This window comes from Eptatretus burgeri, chromosome 2, assembly GCF_056783735.1.
Source record: "Eptatretus burgeri isolate ZD-2024b chromosome 2, Ebu_testis_v1, whole genome shotgun sequence".
Lineage (NCBI taxonomy): Eukaryota > Metazoa > Chordata > Myxini > Myxiniformes > Myxinidae > Eptatretus > Eptatretus burgeri.
Window position 1 is genome coordinate 66202485 of NC_140962.1, and position 20277 is coordinate 66222761.

The following is a 20277-nucleotide window of genomic DNA, read 5'->3' on the forward strand; positions in this document are numbered from 1 at the left end:
CCGCCCCCCCCCCCTCAGACATAACAATACTTAACAAGGAGAAAAAAAATTAAAAAGACATAAAATGTCATTGCCACCGTGGTTTTAGTAATTTCGCTGTACGGAGTTTAAGGGCGAGCCCACATTCATTTACATCGAAAATGGCCAACAGTCGACCTGTCGGTCATCTTTGATCGGATCGCAAAATAAAGTGAGACGCACGTGTATGCCATCATGCGCTGTGCATGTGCCAAGCTTGAACAAAATCAGACCATGCATGTTCAGGAAATGGTTGGGGATATGTTTAAGGAACAAAATGGCCCCAAGTCAGCCATCATAGATCCGATCACAAAAAAAAGAAGCAGTCATAGACTGGTACTTACGAAATCGTCAACTTGACCTCTGACCTTGTCTAATAAAAGCTGTCTCTAGAGAAGGTAGCGACGCAAACCAAAAGTTTCTACGATGATTCTGTACCAAACCATCAACTTCTTCCGTTCTCGAGTTACCGTGGATTAACGTAAAGGTCACACTCGACGCCCCCCTACCCACCCCAACTCGAAAGGACACCGGGGCGAGCGCGATGACATCAGCGCGCACACGCAAAACCCTTACGTGCCTCAATGAAGCGTCTGCTCGAACGCGCTGCACCAAGTGACGAGCCGTGAGGCGGCGGGTGAAATATTTTATACAATCTTAAAACGTCTCCAAAACATCCAATTTTTACCAGAATTTCGACAACCAAGGTTTAAGCGTCCTAAGCGATCGCAAAAACCGAAGACAAAATTAAAATCGAAGTTAAAACTAACTCGTAACGTCGAGCGAAGCAAAAATACTCCATTTCTCCACAGGAATTTACGGAAATATTTAATATTATTTGATAACACTGACATTTTTAAAACAGCCGTAACTCGACGAATTGACACACAAATTCCACCGAACTTAACTCGATCTTCCAAACTCACGCTCCTTCAACAATACCTGTGGTAACTTTTCTCGAGTTATCATGTTTTGGATGTTTGACCTCACTGTGACCTTGACCTTTGACCGATTTTGACCAAAATCTAATCAGCGCTAGCCATCACCCTCCTGAATCACGTGGTGTAATTTGACATTGGTAGCTTCTTCCGTTCTCGAGTTATCGTGCCTACAAACAAACAAACAAGCAGTCATAGACTGGTACTTACGAAATCGTCAACTTGACCTCTGACCTTGCCTAATAAAAACTGTCTCGAGAGAAGGTAGCGACGTAAACCAGAAGTTTCTACGATGATTCTGTACCAAACCATCAAAAATTGAATGTTTTGGATGTTTGACCTCACTGTGACCTTGACCTTTGACCGATTTTGACCAAAATCTAATCAGCACTAGCCACCACCCTCCTGAATCACGTGGTGTAATTTGACCTTGGGAGCTTCTTCCGTTCGAGATATCTGTACCAAACCATCAAAAATCGAATATTTGACCTCACTGTGACCTTGACCTTTGACCGATTATGACCAAAATCAAATCAGCACTAGCCATCACCCTCCTGAATCACGTGGTGTAATTTGACATTGGGAGCTCCTTCCATTCTCGAGTTATCGTGCCTACAAACAAACAAACAAGCAGTCATAGACTGGTACTTACGAAATCGTCAACTTGACCTCTGACCTTGTCTAATAAAAACTGTCTCGAGAGAAGGTAGCGAAGCAAACCAGAAGTTTCTATGATGATTCTGTACCAAACCATCAAAAATTGAATGTTTTGGATGTTTGACCTCAGTGACCTTGACCTTTGACCGATTTTGACCAAAATCTAATCAGCGCTAGCCACCACCCTCCTGAATCACCTGGTGTAATTTGACATTGGTAGATTCTTCCGTTCTCGAGTTATCATTTTTTTGGATGTTTGACCTCACTGTGACCTTGACCTTTGACCGATTTTGACCAAAATCTAATCAGCACAAGCCATCACCCTCCTGAATCACGTGGTGTAATTTGACCTTGGGAGCTTCTTCCGTTCTCGAGTTATCTGTACCAAACCATCAAAAATCGAATATTTGACCTCACTGTGACCTTGACCGTTGCCCGATTTTGACCAAAATCTAATCAGCGCTAGCCATCACCCTCCTGAATCATGTGGTGTAATTTGACATTGGTAACTCCTTCCGTTCTCGAGTTATCATGCCTACAAACAAACAAACAAGCAGTCATAGACTGGTACTTACGAAATCGTCAACTTGACCACTGACCTTGTCTAATAAAAGCTGTCTCGAGAGAAGGTAGCGACGCAAACCAGAAGTTTCTAAGATGATTCTGTACCAAACCATCAAAAATCGAATGTTTTGGATGTTTGACCTCACTGTGACCTTGACCTTTGACCAATTTTGACCAAAATCTAATCAGCGCTCGCCACCACCCTCCTGAATCACGTGGTGTAATTTGACATTGGTAGCTTCTTCCGTTCTCGAGTTATCTGTACCAAACCATCAAAAATCGAATATTTGACCTTGCTGTGACCTTGACCTTTGACCGATTTTGACCAGCATCTAATCAGCGCAAGCCATCACCCTCCTGAATCACGTGGTGTAATTTGACATTGGTAGCTTCTTCCGTTCTCGAGTTATCGTGCCTACAAACAAACAAACTAACAAACAAACAAACAAACAACAAACAAACAGAAACGGAAGGCATCAATATACTTACGAAATCTTTAGATTTCGTAAGTAACAAACACACACACAAACAGTTGACGGAAGTCATCAGTATACTTACGAAATCTATAGATTTCGTAAGTAAAAATGACGAGCATATGTAAGCCATCATTCATTATCTGCGTGCCAAGTTTGAACAACATAGGTAAATGCACGTCTGAGAAATGGTTGAGGATGTGTTCAGAATCGGGTCTTCCGACAACTAAATAGACTGCCGGTCAACCATCTTTGATGGAATCGCAAAACAAAATGATGTGCATGTGGATACCATCATGTGTGTCTTTGTGCCAAGTACGAATAAAAGCGGTCCATACAAGTCCGAGATGCAGTTGCAGACGCATGCACGGACACAAAAATAGAGACCAAATCCATAAGCCCCCTTTTCCGACTAAATCCACCGGGGGGGGGGGGGGGCTAATAATGTTGGATAAAAGCAAATACTCGTGCCAGAACAAAAATAAAATAAATATATATATATATATATATATATAAATAGACAAACTCACGATTGTCACTGAAGTCGTCCACCAGGATGATTTCACGAATGTAAGCAGGAGGGCTTTTGTTGAGCACGCTGTCCAGTACGAATCATGGGAAGTTGGGAAAGAAGGGAAGAACAGAGCACAGCATGATACGATCGCATCGCTCAGAGAAAGATGAACAACACAAAAAAGCGCAGCGTCAGAATGCTGAGAAATTCAATGTCTGAGACATACCGACGCTCGTGCTACTCCCCAAGAGCTTACACTTTATTTGAAGTGTCAAATATACCGTGAACAGCAGCAACCAGTGCTCAAAGAAAGCAAGAAAAAGAAAATAAACACAGCGGCGTTGAAGGCTTGACGGTTCACCATATTTTCAGAAACACCTTTGAATAATGCTTCACGTACGATTGCAATACGACTGTAATTGAGATGGGAAAGTTGATTTCATGAAACGAACAAAAAGAAATAAACAGCAGTAACCAAGTTTTTTTTTTTTGTCTGTTTGTTTCCTTTTCATTCTTTCAACTCTCACAAAGGTCGGACCCCCTGCCTTGCGTTTGTGAGAGACGACTACAAAAGGTGATTGCTGCTGCATTTTTTTTTTTTTTTTTTTTTACGAATCAAAATATTTCATTGTGCGTGCATCGAATGCAGACTTTTCAAATGAGGTTTTCTCAGGACGTGAGATCTTATAGCTATGCAGAATTTAATCCAGAAAGGATTAGAGGGTGGAGATTCACCCAATAAGCCACGACTCTGGATCTCTTCAAATGTATTCATCCAAAAGGTTATGGCTGCAAAAGTGCACCAATCTCTCGACCCCTACGGTGTTGCTTTTGGCAGCATATGCGGACCAGGGAATCTACTTCTGGCGACACAGGGTTTTAAACGATTTTGATACAAGTCATGGGACATTCCTTTCCAGTCGATGATAATTATGCACATTCGTATCTGATCTGTGAAATGGTCAGAAATGTTGAAAGACGGCATACATTAGTCTGGGAGCAATCGCACTGCTCAGCTTCAGAAGGTCACGCCACAAAATGAGAATTCCACTGAGAAATTATAATCAGCCACGTGCATGTCAATGGTATGATGTAAATCCCGAAAGCTATTGTCTGCATATAATCATGAAGCAAAGCGTGGTGTTGGGTAAACAGTTAAGGTGGCTGGCTTAACATCTTAGGGTCTTGAGTTTGAGCCCCCGTGGAGCAGTCGAATTGACATAAGGTGGGGTTGACTCAGCCTGTCATCCTTCCGAAGTCGGCAGAATGAGTAGCAGCTTACTGGTAATAGAGAGCACTGCATCAGCAGCACAGCCGTCCCCCCCCCCCCCCCCAGAAAATGATGCAACCGGCAATCACAGGCCGCACACGATAGCGAGGTCATCGTGAAGCGGAAGACGACAGGTAGCAATATCTGATCCGTTGATCGGGTCGACAACATTTAAGAAAAAACAGAAAACAAAAAAAAGAAGAGTAAATCACCGAGAAGGAAGAAACCCTGCAAGTGAATGGTTGGTTTAAACATCGATGATGTGATGAAACAGAAAGGAGTTCAGGGAGTCATTGAGATGTCATAAAAGAACCATCAGAGTTTGTCAAACCTTTAATTCCAGCCCAAGTAGCCAACAATGTTCGACAAACTCTTATGAAACAAACTGCCAGTTTATCCAGCAGGTGTCTAAATTTGGTCTGACGTCGTTAGCAACCTGGGATTTGGCACCTTGGAGCCTCAAAATACAAAAACATGTTCAGTGGAGCAACAAGTCCAGGTACACATTATTCTGAAGTCTGGTGGCAGGGGACTGTGTGATGTACTTGAAGAACATTCATTCTAGGTTTGACAACAATGAGCGGCAAATTTGAAAGGAGGGGGCCCACACTACGGTGGGACATCCAACCTCCATCCCATACACAACATGGGAAGAGGCTAGAGTAAAGATTCAGGCTCCGATTAGGGTGTGGGGAAGTCATTCTAGATTATGTGACTACACATTAATGCTTATTATGCAATTTTATAAATAAAATTGTTCATGTCCTGGGAGGTTTTGGAGGAGAATGCACATCACAGCACGCACACATGCAAAGCACAGATTGCAAATGGCAAAGCAACATTACCCAGTCCAGAAGGACACGGATCAACCTTCAAAGAAAATTATACAGTTGAAGATGCATATCGCAGAAAAAAAATTATATTTATCTTATTGTCAAAATATGTACAAATCTTACAATTGCCATGAAGGACCGAATTTGCTGCCATGGTTACACAATTCCGCACAACCACAACATCAACCGGTAATTTTTCTTTTATTAGTTGTATCAGGTATGGCTCAACTATCAAAACATCAAACCTCCCAATGGTGTGAAACAGGAAATGAGGGCACAGAACATGCTTTCAACTGGAGCACTGAGGCTATCTGTGGAGCTCCATGTGCTTTACGTAACAAAGATTCTGTGGCAAGAGTCAATCACAAAGCAAAACACTCGACCTAACTTGCTTATGGAAATTAAAAGAACCCCCCCCCCCATTACCCACCCCAAAACACACAGGAACAAAATAAACTCGAGGGGGAGCACTCGGGAGAGTGAAAAACCTCCGCCGCCAATACTGCTGGGTCACTCAAGTGAACCTTATATCTTATTCATTAAATATGATGTCAACAGTGCTGACAGAGTTATAGTTCTTTTCTCCATTTTTTTTTGGGGGGGGGGGGTTGGAAATCACTTAAAACATGTAAAAATGCAAAAAAAAAAAAATCGAAATTTTGTTGAAAAAAGTTGCAAAAATTTTTTTCTTCAACAATTTTTTTTGGGGGGGGTTGGAAATCACTTAAAACATGTAGAAATCCCCAAAAAAAGTTTTTCTTTTTTGGGGGGGGGGGTAACAATTTTTTTTGAGGGGGGTTGGAAATCACTTAAAACATGTAAAAATGCAAAAAAAAAATTTTTTTTCTCAAACAATTTTTTTGGGGGGGGGGGTTGGAAATCACTTAAAATATGTAGAAATGCAAAAAATATATTTTTTTTCTCTAACAATTTTTTGTTGGGGGGGTAACAATTTTTTTGGGGGGGTTGGAAATCACTTAAAACATGTAGAAATGCAAAAAAAAAAATTTTTCTCTAACAATTTTTTTTGGGGGGGAGGGAGACCAAGTCCAAAATTTAATGGCATGATCCTTGGACCATACCTAACCCCCCCACCAAGTTTTGTCGAAATCTGTCGAGGAGTTTTTCCGTAATACTGTTCACAAACAAACAAACAAACAGAAAGGGGTGAAAACAGTAACCTCCATCCATCTTCGAAGATGGCAGAGGTTAACTAGAAGGGCACTTGGTAGTGCGCATACCTCCGCCACTCAATGACTAATCCACAAGAACATATCGGGCCCATTACATTTTTGAGATATCGTGCTATATATCGTTTTTGGCCCTCTCTCTCTCAATCATGAAGAATCACTTAAAAATTTAAACAACTATCGTATCCGGATCCGGATTCGGATCTTCACCAAAACTGAATAATATAAATTCTTCCTTATCACACACCCAACATGTCCACCAAGTTTCATCTGAATCCGTCCACAACTTTGAGATATCCTGTACACAAACAAACAAATAAAGACAGACAGACAGACAGACAGACAGACAAACAGGCAGGAAGGGGTGAAAACAACCTCCTTCACCTTTGGTGGCAGAGGTAACTAGAAAGAACATGCAAAGCTCCTCCACTTTGTATTCTGACTTCTTCCATATGATAAACAGTACTTTTGACCTTTCGTCGAAATTCTTAATTTGTCTTCTCTATATTGTCAAAATAACGCTTTGTTGGAAATTTGATTACCAAAGCTCAAATGATAATTAAAATTTCACGTCAATTGGATGAAAATTGACAATTTTATGTCACGCTGACCTTTGACCTTGTGACCAAATTATTCATTTCTCTTCTCCATATTCTCATCGTGAAGCTTTGTTGAAAATTTGTCAAAAACAAGTTTTACAGCCCACTTGGGGAGCGCAGGCTGAACAGTTCACGTTTTGTACCTTAACCAAAAATGTGACAAAACAAAAATCGAATCAGCTTGTTCTTGTCTCCTACCCTACTCATCCAGAAAGTTTCGTCCGAATCTGTCCACAACTTTTTTTGAGATATCGTGCTCTACAGTAGATCTGTATTGCCAAAAAATAATAATAATTTGGCCCCGTCTCTCAATGGTGAAGAATCACTTCGAAAAATCTCCAGATCCGAATCCAGATCTTCACCAAAATTGAATTAATTTGTCCTTGTCACACAAACCCCTGTCCACAAAGTATGTTCAAATCCGTCCACAACTTTTTGAGATATTCTGCTCATAGACAGACACAGGCATTCAGACAGACAAATAGGGGTGAACACAACCTCCATCATCCGATACCTTCAGTGGGAGAAATAATACAAACATTTTTTAAAACAATGTAAACCTAAACCATCTCATGCATATCAGTTAAAACCTCACAACAATGTAAATAACGAGTGTGCCAAAAGAAAAGAAAAACTCATTATGGAAAGTTACATTGGGCATTTTTATTTATTTACTGCAATGTCGTTTTTAATGTTACCAAAGCCATCCGCCACCCTGTGTGTGGCAACTTGAGGACTCCTCCAATCGAAGGCCTTTGTACTTTGTAGAACTATTGAGGAGTGCGTATGATTTTAAGGAGAGAGTTAGCCAATCACACCAACCATTCATCAGGAATGAAAAATAAGTTAGCATTTGGCTTTGTTTCAATGACACACAAACAATTGGTTGTTTTTTTTCTTCTTCTGCAGACTGTTATTACCAAGATCAATGCAGAGTGTTCACCAATTTTGCACTTGTGCCCAGAATTACACCGCAATGGTCTCAAAAAATGCAATTTGGGAAGCTGCAGAACAAAATGAGGCATTGCTGCGAAATCCTAATTACTAGTAGCGCGGCCACGGACCGAGCGCACAAGTATTGCGATGGTCCCATCTGTGGGTTTGTCTGCAGAGCAACCGGACGACATGGGCAGCTGGAATCACCAAATTTAGCACAGAGCTTCATATAATTATCACCGTCTCGTACAACTCTAAGCTAACACGGAAAAATGCAAAATTAAAATTCGTACAGGACTATACTTACACCGCAGACACGCGACAGTATATTCAAGAAAATGGTTGGGATGGCACATTATAGAATCTTGGGGGCAGGGGGGGGGGGAGTAAAAGAGTAAAAGATCCGTCATTTTAAAGATTATATGTGGAGCAGTGACGGTTTCGTCAAGATGGAAATTCTTATGGCTTGTTTAAACAAAGACGCAACTGGACACAATGCAAAGGCACAATTCATGATTTTGATTCAAGTCTGAGAAAGAACTGGAAATAAGGAAACAGTCAAACGATAACTAGATCCGGCAAAGTTGTTTTCCTTTTGTTAATGGTCTGCTGGATGGGATCTTGAGTTATCGGTAAACAGTGATTCAAACAGGAGGGAATATTCGTTGGCATGGGGTACACCAGGGTTCAGAAAGTGTTTGCCAAGTGCACTATGAATACTTGATATCTTATCCTGAAATATAGCAGCAAATTAGTTCGCTTGTTGATGGAGACAAGAGTCAATGCAGTTCATCCGAATGTATACGTTCATCAGTGAGGGAGAGAGCGCATAGCCATAGTATTTATCACCACTGATGTAATGCATCACGATTAACGTTACAATGATGACTGTAAATTCTGCGAGGTGTTTGAGGGTGATTGAGAATGGGAGTGGGGGGGGGGGGGTTCTTTCAGGTAACTCATACAAAACATTTACATCATTCAGATATTTTAACAAGAATATCAATTAATTACATACTGTTACATTCAAAACCATTTCTAGCAGAACCATTTCCCTCTTAAAAATTGTTATCATAAACTTCAGCTCCGCAAACAATAACCAACTTTCATTCGCACCAATCAACGGGACAATCAACAAGTTAATTTCTTCTGAACAATAGGCTGGCGTTGTCGAAGAATAACTTCTCATCCACCAATTTGCACGGAAAATAAGCACTGGAATAAAAACAAACGTTTCCTTCCAATTGAATGAAGTCTGCAAATTGCGAGACATGTGCAAACCTGGCAATAGTGCGAAGGAGAGTGGACCGAGCTTCGTTGTGGAACGTAATGACAACGCTGGTGGCCGGAAGGTTGGGTAACCATTTCTGAGACTTGCACCTGAGGAATGAAAAGAACCAAGTTCAACGAGAATTTGACAAAGACTGCAATATGAACATTTAAACATGAAAGCCATGAAGAAAAGGTAACGCCACCTCATCAACCGCCTGTGGCAACAAAGTCTATGTATGTTGTTGTGGCAACTAGGTCAACATAGGTGGTAATAGATATGGGAGGAAAGCAGGCAGCACAATGCCAGGCAGCTATAGGTACAGCAAATAGAGTTTTAGGTTGTATTCGGAGGGGGATCATTAATAAATCAAAAGAGGTGGTATTAACATTGTACGGGAATTTAGTGAGGGTCACATCTAGAATATTGTGTGCAGTTTTGGTCACCACAATTCCGGAAGGACATAGATGCCGTAGAGAGGGTTCAGCGCAGGGCTACTGGATTGATTCTGAGCCTAGCAAGACTCCGCTATGAGGAGCGGCTGAAGGAGACAGGGCTTTGTTCACTAGATAAAGAGGTGGTTACAAGGAGATATGATATAGATGTTTGAGATAATGAAAGGTAGAGATAACACAAGTGCAGATGAATTATTCAACAGAGTAGCCAATGATAGGACCAGGGGCCATAGCCTGAGAGTAAAGAAGAGGAGAGTTAAGATGGTAGTAAGGCAGGGGACTTTTACTCGGACAGTAGTTAATGCATGGAATGGTCTGGAAAGGTAGTGGCAGCAGAAACAGCAGATAAGTTTAAATTAGAATTAGATAGGCACCTGTAAGTTATGGAGATAGAGGGGTATAAGGATGTTGACAGGACTTTTCAGTAGTTTGAGCATTGATGGGTGATTGTGTGCATGTGTATGGAGTGTTGTTGGTGGGGGGGTGGGGGGTCTTGTCAAGGGGTGTTGTGTGGTTGATGTTGTATGTTTTGTTTTTTTTAATTAAAAAATAAAAAATAAAATAAATTTTAAATATCAATAATAATAATAATAATAGTAATAATAAATAATTAATTTCTTTTTTTAATTTCCTTGGATCTTGTGCAGATAAATTAGGATGGTGTTCACGCGGGCATGATGGGCTGAATGGCCTCCACCTGTGTTCGATTTCTCTGTAACTTTGAAAAGCAGACGTGACTGTAAAATTCTCAGAGATTCACAAAATACTTGCAATGAAAAACACGGATTACAAAAAAACCCCATCCCTTTCAAATAAAACTCCTGTGACAACCATGACGTTTCAAAACGTGCTTAGAGTTCTCTCTCCGTGGTACGAAACAAACATTTGTGCAGTATTTCTGTCGGAACTAGCGAGCTAGCTAGCATTGAGCACAGGTGCCATGTTTTCCAAGTGTATTTGGGACTTTCCATATTTATCTCCATCACCGAAGGTGGAAGGAGGTTATGTTTTCACCCATTTCTGTCTGCTTGTTGGGTGGTCGCGAGAGTGCCATTATTCTCAGGTTTTCCGTCTGTCTGTTTGTATGTAATGGACAGCTCTGGAGGCCAGAGGAGTCAACTGATTTTGATGAAACTTGACCGGTAGGTTCATACCAGGATCTAGTTGTATGCTTTTGAGCACCGTTGCTATGGACGCCACCCTTGCCTAGCAACGGGACTTTGAAATTTTTGAAAAAATCCGAAAAATGTTTTTATATCTTTTTTTTTTCAAAAATCAAAAATCGGCTTCCGGGCTTTTATGGGCACTATAATCAACCTCTTTGTAAAAAAAATTCAGCCCGATCCGTCAAGAACTGTATGACTAATATGCAATTATATAGCGACCACCCATGTCGCCTACCGGCTTGTTTCTTTGTTTATTTGCTTGTGTGCAGGATATCTCGGACTCTGGAAAATCCTCTATTTCTCTTTGCCGACGACTCCACCCTCTGCCGTACCATCTGTCATCCCTCAGACCGGCAAGCAGCAGCTTCTTCGCTCACTGCAGATCTGGATAAAATCACAAACTTTTCCAACACGTGGAACATGTCTTTCAATCCAGACAAATCTCACACTCTCACTATGTCTCTTCGAAAGGACCGTTTACAAAACCCCCCCATCCACTTTCTCAACAATCCTCTGGAAGAAGTCTTTTCTTTCAAGCTTCTGGGTCTCACTATCTGCCATGACCTTTCCTGGGAAAGTCACATTTCCAACCTCGCCTCAAAAGCCAGTCGCCGACTGGGAATCCTCCGTCGTGCTAAGTCCTTCCTCGGCCCTCTTGAGCTCCTGACCACTTACAAAGCTTTTGTCCGTAGCCTGATGGAGTACTGCTCTCCCCTCTGGGCTGGTGCTCCTGCCTCCCACCTTTCTCGGCTTCACGCTGTCGAAACCAGGGCATTTAAGATCATCGGCATCTCCCGCAATGAAGCTGAGTCTTTGGGCCTCTCACTCAATCACCGCAGGTTGGTCGGTGGTCTTTCTGTCTTCTACCGACTCCTCTCCAGCCTTGCCCCCCTGCTCTCTCTGCGATTTGTCCCCACCACATTTCCACAGGGCGCTCAAGGTCCGCCAACAACCCCCTTCTGGTAAAATTACCAAAATCACGAATCACTGCTCATCTTCACTCTTTCATTCCTCTTTTTCCCGCCTTTGGAATAAACTTCCTCACTCTATTCTTTCCCATTCTTCCCTCCAGGCTTTCAAAACAGCTGTTCACCACCACCTCTTATCTTCCCCCATCCAAATCCTCGATCTTTTCTACCCCCGATAATCCACCCAAGCCCACTTCCTTCATTTCTCCTGCTTTCCTTCCTGAAAGTCCCTGAAATGTCCATCTTCTCTTCGCCATGTTCCCCGTCCCATCCCCGTCCCTCTCCCTTCCACAGTTCACCTAATGTATCTGTTCCCCACTGTTTTGTCCCTTCCACTCCCGCCCCTCTTGTTTCATGCCTCCTTGCTGTGAGTTGTGTGTTAGCTCTCATACGAGCCTCGACCAAGGTATACAAAAAAAAAAAATCTCATAAAGGTGTGGACGGTTTCGGACGAAACTTGATGGACGGGTTTGGTGAGTAACAAGGATGCAAAATTGATTCAATCTTGGTGAATATCCGGATCGACATCTGGATACGAGAATTATTTAATTATTAAAGTGATTTTTCACCAATGAGAGATGGGCTGGAATGGGGTGGTGACCAAAAAAAAGGTCAAAACGATATATAGCATGATATTTCAAAAATATATTGGGCCTGATATATTCTACTTGATCAGGCATCGCATGGCAGAGGTATGCGCTCTACCGAGCGGCCGTTCTAGTTTCAAATGAATAAGGTCATGGATCATGGTACATACTGCTTTGGAAGACAGAAGGGTATGTGTGTGTGTGTGTGAGAGATATGGAAAACAACTTTTTAAAAATGATATTAAAGGAGAGGAGCCAAAAATTCTCCATTTTGTGTCGATCATAAATGTCCATTTTAAGCGACTCATACATGCATGGCCTCAATACAAAAACGTTCCCAGAAAAGAATGACAAAACCACTCTACCACGTGATCCATAAAATATTGAATGGACGTGACGTAGGCAAAGTACAACACTGGACACCACTTTACACTTGACTTTTTCAAATTTCTTTTTCTGACTCTCCTCGGATCTTATTTACCAAGCACAAGACTGAGGCGCAAGGAAGAGCAAGACAAAAAATAGGATACGTGGTATTATTTTGAATCGGATAAAAGAGCAAGAAACGACAGAAAGGGAGGCCTGCGGGTTACTCAATGTGGAAAAGATCACGAGGGATGGAAGAGAACAAGATTGTGGTAGGCTGCCACCTTGAAGCTCTGAATGGAAGAATGTGTGGACTACATATACCAAGATTATTACACACGAACAGGGGTACCCGGCATTGCCCGGTGCTGTTCTAATCCTATTGGCATTTTGAAATAAAATTGCTTTTTCCCCATTTTTTTGTGGGGGACTTAAAACACTTCCGCTACACCCACTAAAGAATGGGGTTGGGAATCATTTAATATTACCTTTCACAAAGCCACAAATGCATACAAAGGCTTATACAAAACAGTGTTAAAAAAAATCCAACTTTTATTTTTTACAACATTTTCAAAAAAATTTTTTTTGCCCAAAACACTCCCCGGCACTCACTGATGAAACTGGAAGTTTTAAGAAGATCAGTTTGGCTATCTCTGAGAAAAATGGCGACAGACAGACAGACAAACATCTCTCATAGTATAGATAGGCAGAAGAAAATGGGGGGGGGGGGGACAAGGGGAGTGGAGGTGAGTAATAAGCCTGAATTTTAAGGTTAACGAGAAGGAGATAATTGCAGGAATGCATGTCAGCTGATTGGCTGATGAGATGTTTGGAGCTGAAAGAGCAGCAGAAAAAAAAAAGAAAAAGACTAGAAAGGAGATAGTAAGCAATGCGTGATCACCAACCTTTCTGCGATGAGGATTATCTAGTCTTATGCTTCAACCTCTTGGTAATCTGGGCTGGATACAATTGGACCAGAACCGGAGGAGGAAGAGCGCGACATAAAATAAAAAACACACACACAAACAAACACACTGGTCCGTGAAATATAGTGAGGATATAATATATATAACAAAGGTAGCTGGGTACGAATGTGTTGTGTTCTTACTGTCAATGTCGGCAACCATACCACTGCCTTCTTGTATGCCCTTTTCATTGTGAACCAAATCTTTGGACTTGTTTCTTCATAAAAAGATCAACTGTGTTCTCCAACACTGTTGCGCTTTCTCTTATTATGGGCTGCACGATCACATTTGGCAAAGTGAAGGCACACTGGGAAGGAGAAGTAGAAAAGGAGTGAGGGTGAGAACTTCAGCAACACGCAGAGCAGTGCAGTGGACTCAGGGTAGAGGATAGCTGAAGGAGTTCAAGGCATGTCACCATAGTGACAGCACGGTCTCGTCACAATAAAGGAGTTCTGAGGGTGCCACATCATGCAGGTTGCTGAGTTGATCCGGTCTTGAGATCCTTGTCAGCATCAGTAATGTTTAAAATGGAACAACTGAAGTGCAGATTTTCGAAGAATGATGGATATGTGATGAACCAAAACCGCTGCCTCAAGCCTCGTGTCGGACAAAAGCACCTTCAACTCTACCTGTGGCTGACCCAGTTGAACCAACTATGAAAGCTAAATGGAACTCCTTTCTTCTCTCAATTAATGCACATTCAAAAGCAGAGCCCACCTCTCGGCCGGCATTTCGTATTGGTTAAAGGGGAATAAGAAAAAGTAGAATGTATCTTACTCACGAATCACTGCTCACCTTCATTCTTTCGTTCCTCTTTTCTTCCTACCTTTAGAATAAACTCCCACACTCCGTTCAATCCCACTCTTCCTTCCAGGTCTTCAAATCACCTGTTCACCACCACTTATCTTCCCCAATCCAAGAACCTCGATCTTTTCTACCCCCCGTTAATCCACCCCAAACCCACCTCCTTCAAATTCCCTGCCTTCCTTCCTGAAAGTCCCTGTAATGTCCATCTTCTATTCCCCATGTTCCCCGCCCCATCCTACTCCCTTCCACAGATCTAATGTCTCTGTTCCCCACTGTTTTGTCCTTCCCCCTCATACCCCTTTTGTCTACTGCCCCCCTTGTTGTGCGTTGTGTGTTGGCTCTCTTACGAGCCTTGACAATGAAAACAAAACAAAAAACAAAAACAAACTATAATGCAGCTATCGCATATCTGAGTATGTATAGATGTATGTGTGTGTGTGTGTGTGTGTGTGTGTGTGTGTGTGTGTGTGTGTGTGTGTGTGTGTGTGTGTGTGTGTGTGTGTGTGTGTGTGTGTGTGTGTGTGTGTGTGTGTGTGTGTGTGTGTGTGTTTGCTAACCCAGAATTGAATGGGAAACTGAAGCTAGAATTAAATAGAAAAGATACAGGTAGTCCCTGACTTATGAACGGGTTACGTTCCTGCAGTCCGTTCGTAAATCGATTGGTACCCAAGTCGGAAAATACTGCCGACAAAACCAAACAATATGTGTACGTATACCTAACCAAGTGAGGTCATGCAAAATAAAAACATTTCCCCTTGTTTGTTCCCTTTGACTACCATTATGTAACAATAATAAATAAGATACAATAATAAATAATACAAAATATATATACGTGTGTGTGTGTGTGTGTGTGTTTCCAAAACCAGGAAACCTTGGGGACCCAAACTTTGCATGCATATGAAGAGAACTCCAAGGAAGTACATCATGAAAATTGGGTGCTTGGGTAAATTTAAACACCCCTTTTTGAGGATAATTAACGGCTTACCTCCATTAAAGGATTATCCTTGGTCAGCCCCAATTCGCCTCACAGGGGTCTTCATTTGGCCAAATCAAACACGCCTTGCCTTGGAAATTCCATATACTCTCACGGACTAAAGTATATAATCGAAATGTATCGGATTTGAGAATCGCATCTCACGGACAAAATAAGTGTCGAAATGTGGAGTGGAATCTAAAAATTTTAACAAATTAGCGATTTCTATCACGACGTGTATTTGTTGAAGCAGAGCCTTAAGCTCAATTTTATTCCACTGTTCGGACGATAATACAGGGTGCCCCACAGAAAACCAGGAAATTTGAGATTTTGAGATTTATTTTGCCGTATTTTACCATATCAATAAACTAACATATTGTTACAAATTCGCGCCCGCTGGCGTGCGATCGGCCGCTTTCCACTAATAGCGACCGCGTCGCCCACCGGACGGACAATTCAGTCGTGACCCTCCTGGAACTATCGCCAGAAACCAGTCACGGGTGGGGGTTTAACCTCACCACAGCCCAGTCCGCATTCTACCCGCGCGAAATAGGGTCACTCGCCGAATATCGAAATACCTAAGTACTCGCACGGGTAACCTACCGAGGGGCCGTACCTCGCCGCAGGTCGGCTTGGGACACAAACCGCTTAAGAGGTTCGTTCCGTTCTACAGCGATAACCGAGCGGGTATTATCGCCGACCTCGACGGATCCGATTCTCCTTACCGGGTGTTTAAAACCCAACAAATTATTCCGCGATGCAAGATGGTGTTTTCAATGGGGAATAGAGGACGCAACGAACGGGATACATTTCACAAGCAAGGACATTTATTCACTATCTACACACAACACAAGCAAGGAATCATGCAGGTAGGTACAAGCAAGGCAGTCATGCAATGTACAAGAAACAAATAGAAAGCGTTACCACCGACTACAATGAGAATGTACATGAACAGTCACTTAGACAGGTTTACTTAACAGACGGCGCCACGACAACATTCATTCAAAAACCCAAAATAAATACAAGAAAAGACCCCCTCACAGACAAGGGGGTCAGGCTGGACCACTTGGGTCTTTATGGCACGGGACCTGGGAGACCGAACGGGTCCCGCGAGACCGTAGCAGGTTACCTGCACCCTCGAGGTGCCTCGATGGTCGGCGAGCTCTCTCTGGCACTCTCCCCCACGGACACGCAGGTTCGCGCCCCACAGCCGGCAGAGCTGCACCTCCCGTCCGTGTCTCCGGTACGTCGCCCGGACTCTCCACCGACCCACGCCTCTGGGGTGCGGGTCGCTCCACAGACCCAGAGACCAAGAGACCAAGAGACCAAGAGAAGACCAGACCAAGAGAAGACCAGACCAAGAGAAGGGCGCAAAACGAAGAGAGGAGACCAGACCAGGAGAAGAGCGCCAACGAAGAGAGGAGAGCAGACCAGGACAAGAGCGCCAACGAAGAGAGGAGACCAGACCAGGAGAAGAGCGCCAACGAAGAGGAGGAGACCAAGGCTCACGGCTGTCCGCCTTATATAGCCTGGGGCTCCGCCCTTCATCCCTCCCCATTTTCGGCTCCGCCTCCCTTCGAGAAGCTTCTCGAAAAGGGGCGTTTCTCAACTCCGACGGCCTCACTCCTCATATCCACCAATCGCGAGCGAGCCGCCTCGCCCTGCTCGTCACACCAGCCTCGGAGAAAAAAGGCGGTAAAAAACCCACACTCACCATTGGAGGTTTCTTTTTCTCCTCTTTTACGCCCGCGTTCTCGGACCTTTTTTCAATGCGGAAAGGGTCGTAGCGTGGTCTGTGGAGGATGGCGTTTGCAAGCTGGCGTAGTGGCGAAGATGGTTAAATGGTGGTGGTGTTGTTGTGGCGATCGTAGCGTGGTTGGCGTTGTGGCGTAGTTGGGGGTGGTTGTGTTGTTGGCGTCGTGTTTTGTTGTAATGGTGGGCGAGATATGTCGGTTCAAAATAACGATAGAGAAAGAAAAACACGATCTCAAAGGGTCACAGTCCGGTGAACACGAATAATTCCCATTAAACAACGGTGGGGAAATCTAACTGAACACAGACTTATCAATCTAACTGAACTACGGACCTTTATGGTGTTCTGCGAATTTCCACAGCCGTAACAATATAATAAAGTATATCTTTGTTTTACACTCCATCTAAGTTTGCTTTTGTTTAGTTTTAAATAAACTGTACCAAATTTCCTGGTTTTCTGTGGGGGCACCCTGTATATATATATATATATATATATATATATATATATATATATATATATATATATATATATATATATATATATATATATATATATATATATATATATATATATATATAGTGAAGAAGAGATTAAAGAATGTGCAGAAAGTGGAACTTCTCTCTCGCTGCCTCCCTCTCCCTCCCCTCTCCCGATCCCCCCTCCCACGCTGACTCCCCTCTCCCTCTCCCTCCTCTCACGCCGACTCTCCTCTCCCTCTCCCTCCTCTCACGCCGACTCCCCTCTCCCTCCTCTCACGCCGACTCCCCTCTCCCGATCCCTCCTCTCACACCGACTCCCCTCTCCCCTCATGCCGACTCCACCTCTCCCGATCCCTCCTCCCACGCCAACTCCCCTCTCCCTCTACCTCCTCTCACGCCAAATCCCTTCTCCCGATCCTTCCCGTCACGCTGGCTCCCCTCTCCCGATCCCTCCTCTCACGCCGACTCTCCTCTCCCTCCCCTTACCTCACCTCTCCCTCCCACTCCCCCTCTCTCCCTCCCCTCTCCCGATCCCTCCTCTCATGCCGACTCCCCTCCCCTCTCCCTCCTCTCACGCCGACTACCCTCCCCTCTCCCTCCTCTCACGCCGACTCCCCTCTCCCGATCCCTCCCCTCACGCCAACTCCCCTCCCCTCACCCACCTCTCACGCCGACTCCCCTCTCCCTCCCCTCACCTCTCCCTCTCCCTCCCCTCACGCCGACTCCCCTCTCCTTCCCTCCCCTCACGCTGCCTCCCCTCTCCTTCCCCTGCCATCACACTGCCATCCCTCGCCTTCCCCTTCACACTGCCTCCCCTCCCCCTTCACAATGCCTCTCCCTCCCCCTTCACTCCCCTACCCCTCACTCCTCTCCCCATACCACTCACCCCCTCCTCCTCACTTCCCTCACCCACCCGCACCCCCTTCACCCACACACTGCAGCCCCATTCCCTCCCCTAAAACTGCTTATTCTCCTCACCCCTTTCTCGCCACCCCCTTTTCCTCACTCCCCTTCCTCTGCCAATCCCCACCCCCCCCCCCCAATCCCGGTCCTGATATTCCTGTCAGCGAAGTGACATGTTGTACTTGCCAGAAATAACATAAAATAGAGAAAAAAAATTCATCTCCAGTTGTAAAATTCTTATCTTGTCTTTTACAATTGTTCTCATTGACAAACGATAAGGACTAACAAACGACCGTTCTTGGAGGGAGATTCACCTTTATCAGATAGTTGTACAACTCCAGTGTTAAGGTTATACGTTTCTTTGTTCCAGAAACATCACTGCAACATTTTTTGTTTGTTTGTTGCAGGAACACCACTGCAACGTTTATCAACCATGAATCGGGTTCGTTGTCACGGTAAAATATCAAGCACGATGAATGCAATTGTGAGCAGTACAGGACAGCACTATACAGTACACGGGATGCTCGCACTAAGTACTTCTCACGGAAGAGCAAAGCTCTGCCCAACCAATGAGTCCCGAGTTACGCCACCCATGACCGGTTCAAATGTGCGAGCGAATGTTCATGTCTCGGACATTTAAAATTATATATAATATATCTTATTATAATGGAGCAAACGTATATGAGGCCCGGCAAGGAGGAGTGATGTAAGCGACATTTTTTCACGAAATGATGATGATAGGCTCGGATGATAGGGGAAGGGTTAAAATAGTGCTATATGGCATTAACTCCAAAATGGCCGATGTGGCCCTTACATCACTCCTCGTGGCGTCTCTTATGGTTATGTATATTTGTGACCAAAACACCTTCTTCAAATTTTTTTCAACAAATTCTGCTATTTTGTTTATATTGTTGCAGACCCGGGGTCGGGGGCAAAGATCACGAGGGATGAATGCCACGCGGTACTCAAAACAGAGTGGCAAATTGTAGCGTTGCAGAGGTGCGAGGGGGTGCGGGAGTATTTTTCCCGTGTGCGGGAGACGTTTGTGGTCAAAGTGGTGAGATTTGGTGAGCAAGGTGCGGAGTAAGGTGAGGTGCCGGTTGGGAATTGGTGCGCATATTTCAATGGAAAATGGCGCACAAATTCCGAGGAAGGTTGTCTTGTGTGCGACGTGGACGATCCGAGCAACGGGGGGCATCGCGGTGTGCTTATTCAACAATTGTCCGTTGAATGACGTGTGTGCTTGCATGCTTGTTGTGTATTGTGGCTAAAAGGAAAGAGTTAGAATAGGGGTCAGAGTACGAATCAAAGAGATATTTATTAGACCTAACTACGAGTCCCACGCAATGCACTTCGACCGTTCGCACCACCCACTAGACATGAGCGGAGGACTAACTACATGAATATTAATGAAATAACTGCCTGGGGATCACTGTATGTTGGGTGCCATTGCCTTAGAGGCATGCAGTTTTGCAGAACCGCAACAATATGTATAAAGCTCACCGAAGAAACACATTTGTCACTTACCTGTGTTCATCAGCGTTAATTTTTTTTATTACTTTGAGTTGATTAATTGAGGTCGAGATATGGGCA

The 20277-nt window shown here is 43.7% G+C and overlaps 1 protein-coding gene across 3 annotated transcripts in view; it reads right to left on the reverse strand.

Annotated features, from left to right (window-relative positions):
- The window catches only part of LOC147032209 (polypeptide N-acetylgalactosaminyltransferase 2-like), a 130173-nt gene that overhangs the window by 89469 nt on the left and 20427 nt on the right, over window positions 1-20277 (reverse strand). For all 3 annotated transcript variants that reach the window (XM_085869599.1, XM_085869601.1, XM_085869602.1), the window contains exons 4-5: window positions 9274-9372; window positions 3181-3248 (exon numbers count right to left, since the gene is read on the reverse strand). In XM_085869599.1, coding sequence (XP_085725725.1) covers window positions 3181-3248; window positions 9274-9372 — 167 coding nt within the window. The remainder of the gene's footprint in view (window positions 1-3180; window positions 3249-9273; window positions 9373-20277) is intronic.